At 44.1% G+C, this 17,844-nt stretch overlaps 1 protein-coding gene across 3 annotated transcripts in view; it reads right to left on the minus strand.

Moving 5' to 3' along the window:
- The window catches only part of PARP4 (poly(ADP-ribose) polymerase family member 4), a 381,003-nt gene that overhangs the window by 342,026 nt on the left and 21,133 nt on the right, over positions 1-17,844 (minus strand). For all 3 annotated transcript variants that reach the window (XM_040340552.1, XM_040340551.1, XM_040340554.1), the window contains 4 exons: positions 15,259-15,322; positions 13,888-13,981; positions 5,345-5,443; positions 1,851-2,000 (listed from right to left, as the gene is read on the minus strand). In XM_040340552.1, coding sequence (XP_040196486.1) covers positions 1,851-2,000; positions 5,345-5,443; positions 13,888-13,981; positions 15,259-15,322 — 407 coding nt within the window. The remainder of the gene's footprint in view (positions 1-1,850; positions 2,001-5,344; positions 5,444-13,887; positions 13,982-15,258; positions 15,323-17,844) is intronic.

The raw sequence follows: 17,844 nt of genomic DNA on the forward strand, positions 1-17,844 counted from the left end.
GGGATGTGGCCAGACGGGCTCCACCTGCCATATGTGGTGGACCTGTCCTAGGGTCTGGAGTTTCTGGATCAGGGTCTACAATTTCATCATCTATTCCCTGACCCAGATTAATTTGGTGAAATCTGCTAAACATGCGCTCCTGGGGGGTAAGGTACCTGACGCTTCTATTTCCCAGAGACGAATGGTGGCATTCATATTTACCTCAGCAAAAATAACCATAGCGAGAAATTGGAAGTCAGCGGCCTTGCCATTTGATCAGCTTAAATATAAACTGTCCTGGCTTATGCTGAATGAGAGGCTAATGGCAATTACGCAGGATAAGATGAAGCAGTCCTATAAAGTCTGGGACCCATGGATTCGCTACTTGACAGGTGATCCTGGGTCGAGCGGTTTTTAGGTTCGGTATTGTGGAATATTTAAGGAGCGCGGAGCCTCAACTCTCCCTCCCCCCCTTTATTTTTTCTCTTGGTCTTTCTTATCTCACTGTCTTCTTACTTGTCATTCCCCCACGGGATTGAATCTTCTATTTCTGTATTTCCTTCTTTCCTTTTACATATCAGATGTATTGCTAAGTAATGTCTATTTTGCTTGCGACATGCTGTGATGTTTCGTGTGCTATAGGAGGTTATATCCTCAGAAGGCAATGGCACTTTGTGTTGCGATTCAGTTCGTTAAACCGTATCTTATGGAAGATATTACTTTTGTATGTTTTATTCCTTTTTTCTTTGAAGAAAATTAATAAACATTATTGGAAAATAAAACAGCATAACAGCACATAGCATGGATAGCAATAAGTTAAAAAAATGACACAATGATGATAATGAAACCACCAGACACAAACAACCATGTACACATACATATAACAAAACCATAACATATGGGTCTAGGCCAGTGGTTCTCAACCTGGGGGTCAAATGAGGATTTGCCAGGGGTCCCCAAAACCTGGGCTGTTCCTGAAGCCTGCGGCCGCCCACTCGGCCTCTTCACAGCCATCCATTCACAGAATAGCTGGGAGGCAGAGACTAGAGGTCAGCTGACAGCTGACAGGTGAGGAATGTGAAGTAGGAGTGGCTGGAGGAGACCCTATCTGCTGATTTCAGCATAGGTGTCACTGCTACGAGAAACCACAAAGTTGGAGACACAGTGAGTAACACTACCTGTGATTACAGTTGCCTTTAAAAGTCCCCACTACAGTTTTCAGATCAGCAGATGACCCTGATCTGGAGCACCTAAGTTGGCTGATCCCAACTCCCCAGCAGCACTGCCACTGATCCCAATAACCCACTAGCATTGCCACTGATCCCAACTCACTGCCAACATTGCCACTGATCCCATACTCCCCACCAGGGAGAAAGAAAAAGTAATAAAAATAGAGAATACATGGAAGGGAGAGGAAAAGAGGGGGAGAAACAAAGAAAAAGGGAGAGAAAGAATAAGAGAAAGAACAAGAAAGACATCTAGAGAGGAATGGGGATAACAAACAAGAAATTAGGATAGAGAGAGATAAAAGTGAAAGAAAGGAGAACAAAGAGAAAGAATGGTACATCCTAAAATGTACTATAAGGGGTTTTAATATTGTACGAGTGGAAGGGACTCAGGGAGCGCTAAATGTTCGTGGGTTAGGGGCACAAATTACTTGTCTTGCCTTGGGTGCCAAAAACCCACGATAGGAAAATAATTTTACTGTTAGGGGTCCCCACAACTTGGGAAATGTTATCAAGGGGGTCACGGCACTAGACAGGTTGAGAACCACTGGTCTAGGCCAATGCAGCATATTGTAAAAATAGGTTGATAACAGTCTTGCCAGAAATGTATTTATGCAGAAACTTTAAAACATACAAAGCCATTACCTTTTGCAGAGGTTGGGAAGCCATTAACTCAGCTTCAGGTTCAATTTTAATAATCTGTGTGAATCCTTTGTTTTTCAGGTCATTAGTTCGCTGTTCATATTTATTGCAAGCCTTCTCACTAGAACTAAATAAGTTAAAACTAAACTCTTTCTGTATTGGAAAAAAAACAAAAAAAAAAAAAACACACAATAAGACGTTATAGTAAGATTATAGCACAATTAGCATGAGTCATCAATGCCTTTCTTTGCTGCTCAAATGTAACACTATGCAATAAAGAACAATACTCTTCATTACTTCTTACAAGTTTGTGTCTTAAGGAGGAGCTATAGTATTTTTGATTTTTTAAAGGAGCATTGCTTGAAAGAGAAGCTTGGGAATTCAAAAAACATTCATAAAAAGCTAGGTAGATGCAGGATCAATCCATGCTGCATCTGTCCCCTGCCGGCTCTAAGCCTGAGAACTGAGCAATTAAACACTTCTGATCGCTCAGTTTTTGGTCTTCAGTCTACAGAGAGCCGGTGAATGACAGTCAGCTCTGCCCCTCCAGCACCAACTTGAGCGCTGGGCTGTGGAGGGGGCAGAAGCAGCTGGATCAGGCTCTCAGCAGCTCGACTGTAAAGTTTGGGATCTTTCCAAAGCCTGGACCAGCTGAGTGACATCAGCTGACAGCGGACTTTAGCCTGATGTTGCCTGAAAACAGGGCACTGGAAGGAAAGAACTAAGTGCACTCCATTGATCCATAGGATTAAAGCAAAAAAAGAAAAAAGCTTTAGCCATATTTCTCCTTTAAGAAAAAAATGCAATAGCCTCTCATGAAAGTGCATCAGCAGTTACCAGTTTCTCTTAGTCCTCCACAAGTCTCACAAATACCTGTTGTGCCTTCCTTCTTTTCCTAAAATAACGAACATATTATACTTACAATTGCACAGAATGTCCCTGAACCTCCTCTTATGGTGTGCCCACTGGCTCTCTAGGCTCCTCAACTTATTTTTGTGCCCCTATAGAAAGATGATTGCTACAGGGGCCCACCCGCAAGCTTGATCCCAACTGGAATTGTGTGCATCTATTGACAGAGTGTGGCTCAGTCCCATCCTCAGGACTTGATTGACAGCAGCGGGAGTCAATGATGGAGCAGAGAGCAAGAAAAGAACCACTGCAGATGGGTACAGCATTGGATCGAGATACGCAAGTATACAGGGGGGTGAGTGGGCAATACAAACACTAAAACATTTTTCACAATAATGCAGGGAATGCATGAAGGTAAAACATGTCCATACTTTAGAACCACTTTACTGCATTCTCTGCATTATGGGGAAAAAACACCCCATTAACTGTTCCCTCCCATTCCTAAACACTTACCTTACTCCTCTCATTAATCCAGTGCTGTCCTGGCTGCAGCACCACTTATCTTTCTTCTTTGTTGTCTCAAAGGAGACTATGAGCGCAGCGAAAGCTATAGGCTCCTGCTGCTGCTTCTACTGTAAGTCAAACAAACTCCTATGAGAAGAGAGTGGGTGCATTGCTTGCTGGCACTATGTGTGTCTATGGACGCACACAGCCCTGCTCAGGAGTGTGCGCACATGGGTACCCTTAACATCTGGCTTCCTAAGGGGGCACACAGAGGAAGGAGGAGGAGACAGTGCTGGTTGGGCAGTGTGAAAGAGGGGGTAAGCTGGATCAGGCTCTCAGCAGCTCGACTGTAAAGTTTGGGATCTTTCCAGAGCCTGGACCAGCACATAAAAGGTAGGTATACCCTCTTTTTTTTTTTTATTTTAACACCAAAAAAAAAAAACCCTGTTGGATAGTGCTAAAACATTTTAAAAGGATTGATCCATTTGTATGTCCTTCCTACCGAACCAAGAGGTGCCTAGGGTGTCTTTAAGAATGCATCACCTAGCAGAAAATCTCAGTTTTCATCTCTATTACCTTGTAACTAGTTAACAAACACGACTGTCTACTTTCTTAGGCTACTTTCACACTACGGCCACGTTGGCGGTAAAGCACCGCTTTTTAGCCAAGCTTTACCCCTGTTTTAGCTGCGATTTTCAGCCTTGAGCGGGGTGCTTTTAACCCCCGCTAGCGGCCGAAGAAGGGGTTAAAGGTGCCCGTGTTGCAGCACTTCTAAAAACGCTTTTCAGGCGCTGCCCATTCATTCCATCAGCAGGGGCAGTTATACACTGCTCCCAAACTGCCCCAAAGATGCTGCTTGCAGGACTTTTTTTCCCATCCCGCAAGCGCACCTCCCCAGTGTGAAAGCACTCAGATTTTCACACTGGGATGGCATGGGAGGCAGTTTTCAGGTGCTTTATATGTGCTATTTTTAGCTCTAAAATGCCTGAAAACTGCCTTCAGTGTGAAAGTAGCCTTATGGAAATAATGCCTGTACAGCAACACAAGCGGCCATAGTCTCCATCACACTTTCATCAAATCTCCCTTAAAAGTATACTCTTATGTATCTACTGAAATATATAAATAAGACTGGTCTGGCTCCAAAAACAATCAGCTTGGGGCACCAGAATTCACAACTATTATTGACACAACCATTTGGCACTCAATTGGCATTACATTTTTCCACCGACTGTTTAGTGAGAGAAAATGCAAGAGTTTTGCCCAATTTCAGGAGGAATATAATGTTTTGTCTAAATTCTACTTCAGTTTTCTTCAATTACAACACACAACCGAACACAAACTGGCACACTAAAAAACACTTTTTCTCACCCAGAATTGGAGAATCTCCTGATACAGAAGGATAACACAAAGTTAGTCTCCATGTATTACTCCCCCCCTATTATCTGTTACACTAAGGCCCCGTACACACGAGAGGATCTATCCGCTGGTATTTATCCACGGATCAGTTCCAGCGGATAGATCCTGTGGTGTGTACGGCCCCGCGGATATTCATCCGCGGATATTTTTCGGCCCGATGGATTTCCAGCGGATAAAAATTTCTTAGCATGCTAAGAAATCTATCCGCTGGAATCCTGTCCAGCGGATTGATCCGGTGGTCTGTACAGACTCACCGGATCAATCCGTCCGATCCCCTCCCTCGCATGCATTGTAATGATTCGACGCATGCGTGGGAAAACTTTACCTTCCAGCGTTGCGCACGTCGCCGCGTCATCATCGCGGCGACGGCGAGACACGTCACCGCGGATGGATTCCGCGCGGATTTTGATCCGATGGTGAGTACAAGCCATCGGATCCAAATCCGGAGGAGGAATCTCCGCTGGAAACGGTCCGGCGGACCATTTCCAGCGGAGATCCCCTCGTCTGTACGAGGCCTTATACAACATAAGACTAGGGACAAATGGCAAGATTCCACAGTCCTGTGATTCATACATGTGTGGGCCAAAGCTATTTTCCACACAAGCCTCAAGCAGTCTGCATCTATAACTGACCCAACATCTTTCTAAGGTACAAATGAAAAGAAATGAAAAGAAAGCAGCAATACCAGAATCTGCAATTTTCTGAACATTATGCTCTAAATACTATACCTGCGATGTTCCTGGTATTCCACACACTGTAGATACTTTAAATGGAAAGGGACACTGTTCACTAAAACAGAGTATTTCCACAATGGCCATCTCTTCACCCTAAAATGATGACACAAATTGAATACATAAGCATATTCATCTATTATATCTCTTACTGTATTAATTTATTGTAGAATCATATCACAAACACGCATTTTAGAGAGTCTATAGTAGGAAATATTTCTCCACTCCAGTAACTGGTTAGGTTTGAACCTGCCTGAAAATGAAGTCTGAACTATGGAATCTGACCTGTGCCTTTTGAGTTGTTCGTTTGATTTCTAGTAGGAGGTAGTCACTTTCTGGAATGTTAAAGCTTGTTCTGGAATGTTGAAGACATTTTGCAGCTCCAAGCCACTGGCTTATCCAAGCCAGTTCTAAAGAGTGTCATGCAAACACCTCAGCATTTATATCCACACAAGTAGCACCCACACCCTAATTCAATCAAAGCAGATATTATTGTCCAAGAACAGGATCGGTGGTAAGAAAAATTGACAGTTACTTACCGGTAACTGCTTTTCTAGGATATCTTCCAGGACTGCACACCTGAGGTTAAAAGCCCCCCCCCCTCCACCTCAGTTCTACCAAAGTAATAGGTTATCTGGGTGCCAGAGAGAAACTCTACCCATAGTACTTACATCAAATCAGGGGTAGGCCTGCCGTCCTGGAAGATATCCTAGAAAATCAGTTACTGTCAATTTTCTCTAGTCATCTTCCAGGACGGCACACCCGCTTTTGCCGAAACATGTTAGTGTTTTGATGTCGCACTGCTGTTTGTGCTCAATCGAGTTGCCAGCATTCTTTTTGCAATTTTGATGTATGGGACACAATGGCCTGAGCACCGTTATTCAGCTCATCATACTACAAACATGCGGTAGAGCTTGGGGGAGTTTTTGTCTATATTAACACCTGAGAGGACGGACAAAAAGTTCAAGGCCTAACTTAGGGTGGGACCACCGCTTGTAAGACCTTCCTTTCAAACGTCAGATCCTGAGGCGATAGCAGTTCCACTCTATAGTGCTTTAACAAGGTGTCCTGCTTTGCCCATGTGGCTGTTCGACAGATCTACTCTATTGAGGCCCCAGTTCTTTCTGCCCAAAAGGCCACCAAAAATCTCGTTGAATATGCCTTAAGGTTTTGCTGGTACTGGGGAACCTGTCTGCTCATAAGCCATTCCTATGGTCTGTCCACCTAGCCACTGTAGATCTAGATGCCTGCCATCCCTTTCTAGGGCCGTTAAATAGAACCAAAACTTCCTGAAGTCTTTCACTCTATCCAAGTATTTCAGCAAACGCCTCCTGACATCTAATAACTTAAATTTTTCCTCTCCCTTGTTCTTCTATGAAAACTGTGATGCGACCATGGGAAGAAATAGTGGGTCTTGCCTCAGCACCACTCTATCCTCCAGTACTAACAAAAAAGGCTCCTTATTTGACAAGGACTGCAGGTAGCTTACCCTTCTGGCTGTAGTGATGGCCAGTAAAAAGGCTAACTCAAGCATCAAAAATTTTATTGAGATCTCCTGAGCTGGTTCGAAAGGCGCTTTTGTCAATGACTCCAGGACCAGCATTATATTCCATTGTGGGAGTCTATTAATTGTTTTGAGGGTTAGCCCCTCCCTAGCTAATATAAATCTGCTAATCAGGGGCTCTAGCGTAAGCCTCTGGTCCAAAAATACAGATAAGGCTGCTATCTGTGCCATCAGTGTGTTCTGGGCAATCCCCTTGACCACTCCTGCTTGTAAAAATTCAAGTATCACTGGTAACAAAGGTCTAGATACCTCTCTATCCTGACACCAGTGTGAAAGAATATTCCAGATTTTGAGTAAATCTTCCTAGTGACTGGTTTCTGGCTACCTAGAAGGGTCTCAATTACTCTATCGGAGCATCCCTTGTCTCTAAAAATCTCCCTTTCAAGAGCCATGCCGTCCCTCTTGAAGAACCCGGGTCGGGGTAAAAGACTGGCCCTTATAGAAGTAGATCCTGCCTGGGCAGGAGATGAAATTGAGGGGAAACCGACCATTTTCTCAGAGTTGCAAACCATGTCCTCTTTGGCCACCATGGGGCTATAAGGATCAGCTTGTACTCCGAGTTGGCCAGCCTTTGTAGAACCCGAGGTATTAAGGATAGTGGAGGGAAAGCATATCCCAGTCCTGAGCTAGAGCATTCACTACCTCCGATCCCCCCCTCTCTGGTGAGAGAGAAAAAACGCCCAATTTAAAATTTCCAAAGCCAGGCTTAGTAGTTTTCTGGACCTCGTGTCACCCTGATGGTTCAAATAGGAGACAGCTGTCACATTGTCTGAAAGGACTTGGACATCTAGTCCCTGAATCCTGCCTCTGAAAGCCTTCAATGCCTGACCCACTGCAAGGAACTCCCTGTAGTTGGAGGAGGCCCTTGCTTGGGTCGGGATCCAGGATCCCTGTGCTTGGAGGTCCCCCAAGTTAGTGCCCAACCCCAGGCATATGCGTTTGTGGTTATCATTATAGGGTTCTACTGGGCCCAGGGATGACCCAACGTGAGCCTGTCCTGAGACAGCCGCCAATTTAGGGAGGACTTTACCCTTGCTGGAATGGCTACCTTTCTGTCCAGTGACTCTGTCTTTTTGTCCCAGGAGGATAGTAGGAAAAACTGCAACTCCCTGGAATGGAGCTGAGCCCATGGAACCTCTGGAATACAGGAGATCATTAGGCCCAAGACCCTCATAACCTGTCTGCGAGAGCAGTCCCTGGGTTCCATTAGAGAGGAATCTGTGGTTACCACTTTTAACCTTTTTTCATCTGGGAGAAAAAGCCATTGCATCCACTGAGTACCCTAGAAAAGTCTTTATTTGGGATGGTACAAGAGATGATTTTTCCCAGTTCACTATCCAGCCCAAGTTATCTAAAGTGTGGATTACTCTGTCTTCTTCTGCTCTCACTTGTTCTAGAGACTCCCCATAGATAGGGTAGATAGGGTATAAGGGATACCCCCTGTAAATGCAGGTAAGCTACAGCCTCTGCCAGGATCTTTGTGAAAACTCTTGGGCTTGCAGTTAACCCAAAGGGAAGTGCTCAGAATTGCCAGTGCTGTATCCCTTTGCTTGTAAGGACTGTGAACCTTAGCAGGGATTGGTGTTCCCAGGCAATCGGAACATGGAGATAAGCTTCCCTCAGATCGATTGTGGCCATAAAGGTATCCTTCTATAGATAATTGCGCACAGTATATATGCTCTCCATCTGAAAGCTATTTTGTCGTTTAGTATCAAGTTAAATTTCACTGATGGTCTTTGGACTACAAAAACATGGGAGTAAAATCTCTGGTAGAGCTCATTCAGTGGAATGGGTATAATCACCTTCTGGTCCGCCAGTCCCTGCAAGTTGTCCATTAACCATGCTGCCCTCAAATGGTCTTTAGAGAGATGGGTCAGGGTAAAGTTTTGAGGGGGAGGGGAGAGAAGTTCCAGTCGATATCCCTCTGTCAAGATCTGCAAGATATAGGGGCTTTCGGAGATCTTCCTCCAATGAGGCAAAGCGAGAAACTCTCCCCCTGACACTGGCGTCACTTTGACTGCTTGCTGGTGTCCTTAGGTCCAGAAAAGAGCAAACCACCCTTCTGTCCGCTTTTTCCCTTCCCCACCTTCTGTTCGTGTCCTTGGCCTTGAACTGGACCTGGTTAGGGGGGCATGAAAAAAAACGTTCTGCCTTTCTCTCTCCTAGCTTTAACTAGAAACTTCTTCCCCTTCTCTGAAGATCGTGATAGGACCTGATCCAGAACAGGTCCAAAAAGCTGGGAACCCTCAAAGGGCAACTTGCAGAACCATGACCTGGACATATGGTCCTCCTGCCATGAATTAACCCAGCGTTCAGGAGGGCTGCTGATTTCTTTGGAATTATTCCCTCTAGTAACATGGCCGGAGAGTCTGCCTAGCCAAGTATCCACATTCCTTACTGCGCAGGCTGACACCAAAGCAGGAGCCATGGCTGCCGCATTGGCATTCCACGCTCTTCACGGTAGCGTTTCAACCTCTCCTTTAATGTTACCCGAGTCTTCAAAAGACAAATCTGATTTTTTAGAGACCTGTGAAAGGGCTGCATCTAATTTGGGGGTCTTGAAGAACTTCTCATCTTCCTCCTCAAAGGGGAACCTCCTCTTCCAAGTTTCTCCTTTCTCTCGGGGTTCTATCACACCCTCAGAATTACATCTTTGAGAGTTTGATGCACTGGGAATACCTTGGACTGAGGTTTCCCCAATCCCCTGTACATCTTATCCGGGGCTGTCGCCTGAATTGGAGGCTTCGGGATATCCTCAGAGGCATAGATTGCCCTGAGTAACTGCCCCATGTCCTCCACTGGAAAGAGATGTCTAGGATCGGCTCGAAGTGGCGCAGCTTATAGTCCCTGGGATTTCCCATCACCAGATTGAGTGGATATTCAGGCCTTCTTGACTTCATCTAACAGGGGGTCCAACTATTCTGGTAAGGGTATTTACTTACCTTTCTTCCTGATGTGACCCTGAGGAGCTTTTCTTTCAATCAACTTATATTTGAATCGGTGGTGGAATGTTCTCTCACTTTATCACTGTTTTGAGCCATCTTTGAAATTGGACACTCTTATTCACATATTCTTATTTACATATCGTGAACTAAACCTTATTTATTAGTTTGAGACTTTATGACATTTAGTCTTTATCCCCTGGAGGGACATCGTTTTTATTCATTCATGTATACATGATGGGCCAGATCCACAAAGATCTGCCTATCTTTAGGCAGGCATAGCGTATCTAAGATACACTACGCCGCCGTAACTTAGAGCGTAGTTTCCGTATCCTGAAAGAATTTGCGCCGTAAGTTACGGCGGCGTAGTGTAACTGTGTCGGTGTAAGGGCGCGCAATTCAAATGGATAAGATGTGGGCGTGTTTTATATTAATTCTACTTGACCCCACGTAAATGACTTTTTTTTGAACGGCGCATGCGCCGTCCGTGGGGGTATCCCAGTGCGCATGCTTGAAATCACGTAGCAAATAGTCAATGCTTTCGACGTGAACGTAATTTACGCAAAGCCCTATTCGCGAACGTTTTACGCAAACCATGGAAAATTTGACGCTGTCCCGACATCCATACTTAACATTCCGTACTCCTCATAGACCCAGGGGTAATGTTGCGCCGGAAAAAAGCCTTATGTAAACAACGTAAAAAAATGCGCCGGGCGGACGTACGTTTGAGGATTGGCGTATCTAGCTAATTTGCATACTCTACGCCGAAATCAACGGAAGCACCACCTAGCGGCCAGCGTAAATATGCACCTAAGATCCGACAGCGTACTAAGACGCGCGTCAGTCGGATCGAGCCCACATTCAGTCGTATCTTGTTTTGTGGATACAAAACAAAGATACAACGGGGCATCTTAGAACTTACGCCGGCGTAAGTTTTGTGGATCTGGGCCGATCTGTTTTTGCACAATGGTTAAGTTGTGTTGATTTTTTAGCGCAACCTAACCCCCCCGCCTCACCCCCCGTTTTTTCACATTTTTGTTACATGAATATCACATGTTTTTTTAGGTGTTGCAGCTTTATTTAGTGATTTAAACAATTTATCAGAATTTACACATATCAATTTATTCCCTTAGCGCAGTATATTTCCCTTTTGTTGATTCTGTCTAATTGATTACATCAGTGTCCAGCACATGAAGGTGGAATATAACCCACTTAGTAATTACTTGACTCTCTGTCCCATGATGTACGATAAAGAAAAAAACACAGTCTCTCGCTCACTTGAACACCAGGGGACTGGAGAGAGAGAGAGAGAGAGAGAGAGAGAGAGAGAGAGACGGTAAGGCAGCGTTGAACAGAGGACAGGAAATGCCAGGGGAGTAGATTCAGAATAGGAAAGTGCAAAAAGTAAGGTAGGAATGAACACAGAGCTATGCAACATGCGGGGGTCCAGAGCTGTTGGGGGGGGGGGGTATTGTGCAGGGGTCCAGAGCTGTGTGGGGGGGGGGTGGGTATTGTGCAAGGGTCCAGAGCTGTGTGTGTGGGGGGAGGTATTGTGCAGGGGTCCAGAGCTGTGTGTGTGTGTGTGTGTGTATGATGGGGGGGGGGGTATTGTACAGGGGGTCCAGAGCTGTGTGGGGGGGGGGGGATTGTGCAGGGGTCCAGAGCTGTGCGTGTAATGTAAAGGGGTCCAGAGGTGCAGAGTGCTGTGTAATGTAAAGGGGCCCAGAGGTGCAAGGGGTTTTGTAATGTAAAAGAGTGCTGTGTAATATAAAGGGGTCCAGAGGTGCAGGGGGTTTTGATATGTAAAGGGGTGCAGGGTGCTATGTAATGTAAAGGGGTCCAGAGCTGCAGGGGAGGGCTGTGTAATGTAAAGGGGTCCAGTTGTGGAGAGGGGGTACAAAGTATTGACAAAGAGATATTAAAGGATGCAGAGGTATGCAGGGGCACAGTGGGGCGTTTTTACATTTTAAAGTGGGGGGGGGGGCAGATATGAGAGTCGCCTCAGGTGCCAAATGCTCTAGGTACGCCCCTGTTAATCAAATTAACAAGTAGCAAAATATTTGTATGTTATAAAAGGAAACATCACACCCAATAAAAAACAAATCCTCTTTGGAAGAAATGACTTTAGTATGACATGCTCTGCAGTCTAGGTAAGACCAGGTTCACACTGGGGCCACTCGTCAGGCGACGCAGCCGCCTGACAAGTCGCGTCCCATTCTAGTGAATAGAACCGTTCTAATAGGAGCGACGCAAGTCGCTCCGACTTAGAAAAAGGTTCTTGTACTACTTCGGGGGCGACTCGGGGCGACCTGCATTGACTTCTATACAGAAGTCATTTTGCAAGTCGCCTTAGATGTCGTCTTCATGTCGCCTGGCCGAGTCGCCCCCGAAGTCGTGCCGCCCCTGTGTGAACCAGCTCTTACAGTATTTTAAAATATATAGGAAAGTGCAAAAAGTAAGGTAGGAATGAACAAAGAGCTATGCAACATACGGGGGTCCAGAGCTGTGTGGGGGGGGGGGTATTGTGCAGGGGTCCATAGCTGTGTGTGTGTGGGGGGTGGGTATTGTGCAGGGGTCCAGAGCTGTGTGTGTGGGGGGAGGTATTGTGCAGGGGTCCAGAGGTGTGTGTGTGTGTGTGTGTGTGTGTGTGTATGAGGGGGGGGGGTTATTGTACAGGGGGTCCAGAGCTGTGTGGGGGGGGGGTATTGTGCAGGGGTCCAGAGCTGTGTGGGGGGGGGGGTATTGTGCAGGGGTCCAGAGTGTTGTGTAATATAATGGAGTCCAGAGGTGCAGGGGGTTGTGTCATGTAAAGGAATCCAGAGGAGCAGGGGGTTGTGTAATGTAAAGGGGTGCTGTGTAATATAAAGGAGTCCAGAGGTGCAGGGGGTTTAGTAATGTAAAGTGGTCCAGAGGTGCAGGGTGCTGTGTAATGTAAAGGGATTTAGAGGTGCAGGGGGTTTTGTAATGTAAAGAGGTCCAGAGGTGCAGGGGGTTTTGTAATGTAAAGGGGTCCAGAGGTGCAGGGTGCTGTGTAATGTAAAGGGATTTAGAGGTGCAGGGGGTTTTGTAATGTAAAGAGGTCCAGAGGTGCAGGGGGTTTTGTAATGTAAAGGGGTCCAGAGGTGCAGGATGCTGTGTAATGTAAAGGGATTTAGAGGTGCAGGGGGTTGTGTAATGTAAAGGGGTGCAGGGTGCTGTGTAATGTAAAGGAGTCCAGAGGGTTGTGTGATGTAAAGGGGTCCAGATGTGCAGGAGGTTTTGTAATGTAAAGAGGTGCAGGATGCTGTGTAATGTAAAGGGATTTAGAGGTGCAGGGGGTTGTGTAATGTAAAGGAGTCCAGAGGGTTGTGTAATGTAAAAGGGGTCCAGATGTGCAGGGGGTTTTGTAATGTAAAGAGGTGCAGGGTGCTGTGTAATGTAAAGGGGTCCAGAGGTGCAGGGGGTTTGTAATGTAAAGTAGTCCAGCGGTGCAGAGTGCTGTCTAATGTAAAAGAGTCCAGAGGTGCAGGGGGTTGTGTAATGTAAAGGGGTCCAGAGGTGCAGAGTGCTGTGTAATGTAAAGGGGTCCAGAGGTGCAAGGGGTTTTGTAATGTAAAAGAGTGTTGTGTAATATAAAGGGGTCCAGAGGTGCAGGGGGTTGTGAAATGTAAAGGGGTGCAGGGGGTTTTGTAATGTAAAGGGGTGCAGGGTGCTGTGTAATGTAAAGGGGTCCAGAGCTGCAGAGGAGGGCTGTGTAATGTAAAGGGGTCCAGTGGAGGGGGGGTACAAAGTATTGACAAAGAGATATTAAAGGATGCAGAGGTATGCAGGGGCACAGTGGTGTTTTTTTTACATTTTAAAGTGGGGGGGGGCAGATATGAGAGCCGCCCCGGGTGCCAAATGCTCTAGGTACGCCCCCGTTAATCAAATTAACAAGTAGCAAAATATTTGTATGTTATAAAAGGAAACATCACACCCAATAAAAAACAAATCGTACTACAGCACAATTCTGCAGGATTACTATTGCTTATTATCAAATAAAAAAAAAAACATACTTTTTGGAAAAAGCTGTATTTTGCAACAACTGTATCAAATGGAAGCTCTTTTTCATCTCCTTCCTCTTCAAACTCTTCAGCATCTATGAAATCCCTATGTGAGAGAAGAGAAATGTTCCAGAAAAACACCTTGACTGTTTTTCACTCATGGTACAGGCAATACATGGTAAAACAAACTATAATTAAGTGTTCTTGCATAGCAAGATCACTTATTGTTATCTCACATATATATTATTATTATTATTATTATTATAGCCAAATAGTTTCACAGTTTTTACACTACATAGACAAGTAATATACCTAAACGTGCGGATTGTTCCCGATTGGTGGGCTATTGCTTTATGTGGAACGTTTTGCCGAATCGTTCACGAAAAATCTTTGTTTTTGCGGCAAAATTTGTCCCATAGGAATGAATGGCGAAACTAGAGTGTAAGCTGACAAAAACTGAAAAATCAGGACATGATTTCTAAACTGCCAACACTCCGTCATTTTCAAGCCGACCTACACAAATCTTATATCAAAAATGTTCAGCTATCCCTGCTGCCACTACACATGTCCATTTTCACAATATGACCATTTGTGACTCACGTCATCCATTGACATTTATTGAAATTACAGTCTAGACACCTAAAATTTGAAGGGCAATATCTAAACTGTGACTTCAATATTAATATTTCAGAGACAAGTATTCAGGTAGAGGTAAAATACTCTGGTCTGTGCTTAGAGCCTGCATAAACATTGGTTTCCTGGCAATGCTGAGGGGAATTATAGCTCCTTCCACACAGCTCTGAGCGGAATTGTAGCTCCACCCACACAATGCTGAGGGAAATTGGCTCAGTTATTTGGCTCTGCGTAACTTCTGCATACTTTCAGCTATTAAAAACATTAAACTTTCAAAATGTTCAGCTCTTTCAGCTAATGATGGGACTTCAACTTTTTTTCTACTATTTATAAAACTTAAAATATTAAGCTTTTTAACACTTTAACATTGAAGTCAACGAGAGCATGCTTCAAATCCTTAAAATCTTTTTCCACTCCCAAAGTTTCAGCTCCTTCATACTGTCATCTACAGACGCCAAACAAACTTTAAAATGTTCACAAAACTATATCTTTTCAGTTTGATATCTTTTACAGTTTATAAAAAAAAAAACATTTACATTTTTTTTTTTAAATAAAAATAAAATCATTTATAAAAAAAAACATTTTTGAAAAAAAAAAAACATTTTCTTACGGATTTACACAGTTTCCACAGTTAATCTAGCCACTCCAACCACACAATTACTCTGCCCACTCCAGTTGTAGACTACTGGTGGAGGCAAGAACACTTCACAATTTCCCCAGAAATTGTAGCTTTTCTAGTTTATAAATTACCTTTCACCAGTATCACTTGTAGACTGTTTCATAAATTTGGCAAGAAATCTACCTTTTTTATCATCTGAAAAAAAAAAAAAAATACATACATACAGAAATATTAACATTCACTAGTTTCCTTAATAAGAATATGCAACATACATTGTATTTATTAAATCATATATGAGCATGTTAAATGCTGGGGGACAGGGGGGAGAAGAGGTGACAGAGATACAGAGATAGAACAGAGGACATAGGACATAGTGGACATATGCCTCTAACACGTGTCATGTGTCAAAAACCTCTTCCTCTCCAGGCGTTGCTTCCAAAATATTCAGACATTGGATTACTTCATTATTATACGATGTTTTATTCTTCCAACGATTATGACAGCTAGACAGTTTATGCTTACATTGTTGCGTTGTTACAGACATCATGGCAGGTAGGCATCACAAAGTTACAGAAGGAGGAAATAGATGTTACATCTTCTCTGCTGGAAAGAGCCCCTTATGATCTTTCTCCTGGGTGAGGGTCCCATCCCCACCCTGAGGCTTCCGTAGGGCCGGGATGACCCTCGAGATTCCTCCCGTCCAGGGGTGACCCTGGAGATCCTAACTCACTATGCTTACCACGTGTACATTTATACAAGTTTTACAGCTAACTAAGCACAATTGGCTCGTTTCCAAAGAAGGTTGCGATGAGCTCTAACGCTCACTCATGTATATTTAAGTATCATCTCCTCCCCTATCCTTGACATAGGACTTTAAGAATAGATATGGCCTACAACAGATGTAACTGACCTTGTTTGCCCTCAAAGCTACCATGTCTAAACCAAAAATGACTCAGATACATTTATTCATAAAAATATTAATGAATTTAAAATCTAACAGAGCACTGATAGTCTGTATTCCAATAGGGGATAAAAAGTGTCATATATAAACTGTGGAAGGAGCACAAATACTGATGATTGAAAAAGTCTGTGTAGCAAATTATATGGGATGCATAAGAAAATTCTTATGCATCCCATGGTGTAAATACAATTTGTAGACACATTGGGCCAAATCCTCAAAAGAGATACGACGGAGTAACTGCTGTTACTCCGTCGTATCCCTGGTCCTAACTATGGAACTGATCCACAGAATCAGTTTTCCATAGTTAGGCAGAAGATCCGGCATGTGTAAGGGACTTACACTGCCGGATCTTAGGATGCAGTACCACATCCGCCACTGGGGGCATTTTGTGTCGAAATGCCGCCTCGGGTATGCAAATTAGCACTTACGGAGATCCACGAAGCTTTTCATCTTCGTTTTTTCTCCGTAAGTTTTAGTTTGCATACGCAAAATTAGGGCTGCTTTTACAAAGTGTAAACTGTTTACACCTTGTAAAAACAGACCTTTCTGTCCAGCGACGCGATTTTTTTTTAATTTTGACATTTTTTTTGGCGCCGTATCTTTTTTTTTACCCGACGCAACTTTATTGTCCCGTCGCAATCCACAAAGCCCGACGTAACGTAATTTCGCGCTATGCACGTCGGGAAAATTACGTCACGAGCATGCGCAGTACGGCCGGCACAGGAGCGCGCCTGATTTAAATGGGAATCGCCCCCTGGAGAAGAGGAACGCCTTGCGCCGGCCGGATTTAAGTTACACCGCTTAAAATTTCTAGGTAAGTGCTTTGTGGATCGGGCACTTAGTTAGAGATTTTGCGGCGGTGTAACTTAAATGGAAAAAGTTACGTTGCGCCGGGTTTTTGAGGATTAGGCCCATTGTTACCATCTAGTTTGGCTACCCCGCTTTATCTGTACTAACCAGAGCTCATATTTTTACTTTTTGTACAATTGAATGAATCTATAAATAAATGAACCTGCTTTTTATATTATAAAAATATACTTGTTTATTCTTGTTGCTAAAAAAAAAACCTGTGGGGAACCCTTCCATGTTATCTGTTGAGACTGAACCAGCTGATATTAATTTGCATTTACAAGGAGCATCATTTCTTTCCAAGTAATGATAGATTTCATCTGGTGTCTTGGCTTTTCATGCATTTTTGCACCTCCCTTTCTTCTTGTAATAAACACTTTTCCCTGTGTCTTTCTTTGTATGTATGGATTGTATGGGTTGTTACCAACATGTGTTGAACATTTCATGTCAATAGCACCTTAAGAAATATATTTACCTAGAAAAATGGTGACGTCAATATTATTTTACCCGCTGTATTATGTACAATGAATACAGTATAAAGGCTTAAATAGAAAGTAAACCCTGATGGGTTTTACTTCCTCTTTTGCTCCCAGCAAATTAAAAGCATAATGGGCTAGTATGCATCGCATACTAGCTCATTATGTGACACTTACCTGCAAACTAATCCAGTGTTGTCCCCTGTGCAGGCTGCGTCCATCTTCTTGCCCTCTTCCTTCTGGGGACGCAAACTCTGTAATTGGCCGGAACCGCGTGACGTAACTACCGCACATGTGCGCGGGAGCCGTCAGTAACGCCACACGCTAGGGAAGAAACGGCACGGAGGTCCGTTTGTTCCCAGCGAATGCACCGATTACATCATTGGCACACTACATTGGCTACCCGTGAAGGAACGGGTTCTGTTTAAGAC

Source organism: Rana temporaria, chromosome 2 (genome assembly GCF_905171775.1).
Source record: "Rana temporaria chromosome 2, aRanTem1.1, whole genome shotgun sequence".
Lineage (NCBI taxonomy): Eukaryota > Metazoa > Chordata > Amphibia > Anura > Ranidae > Rana > Rana temporaria.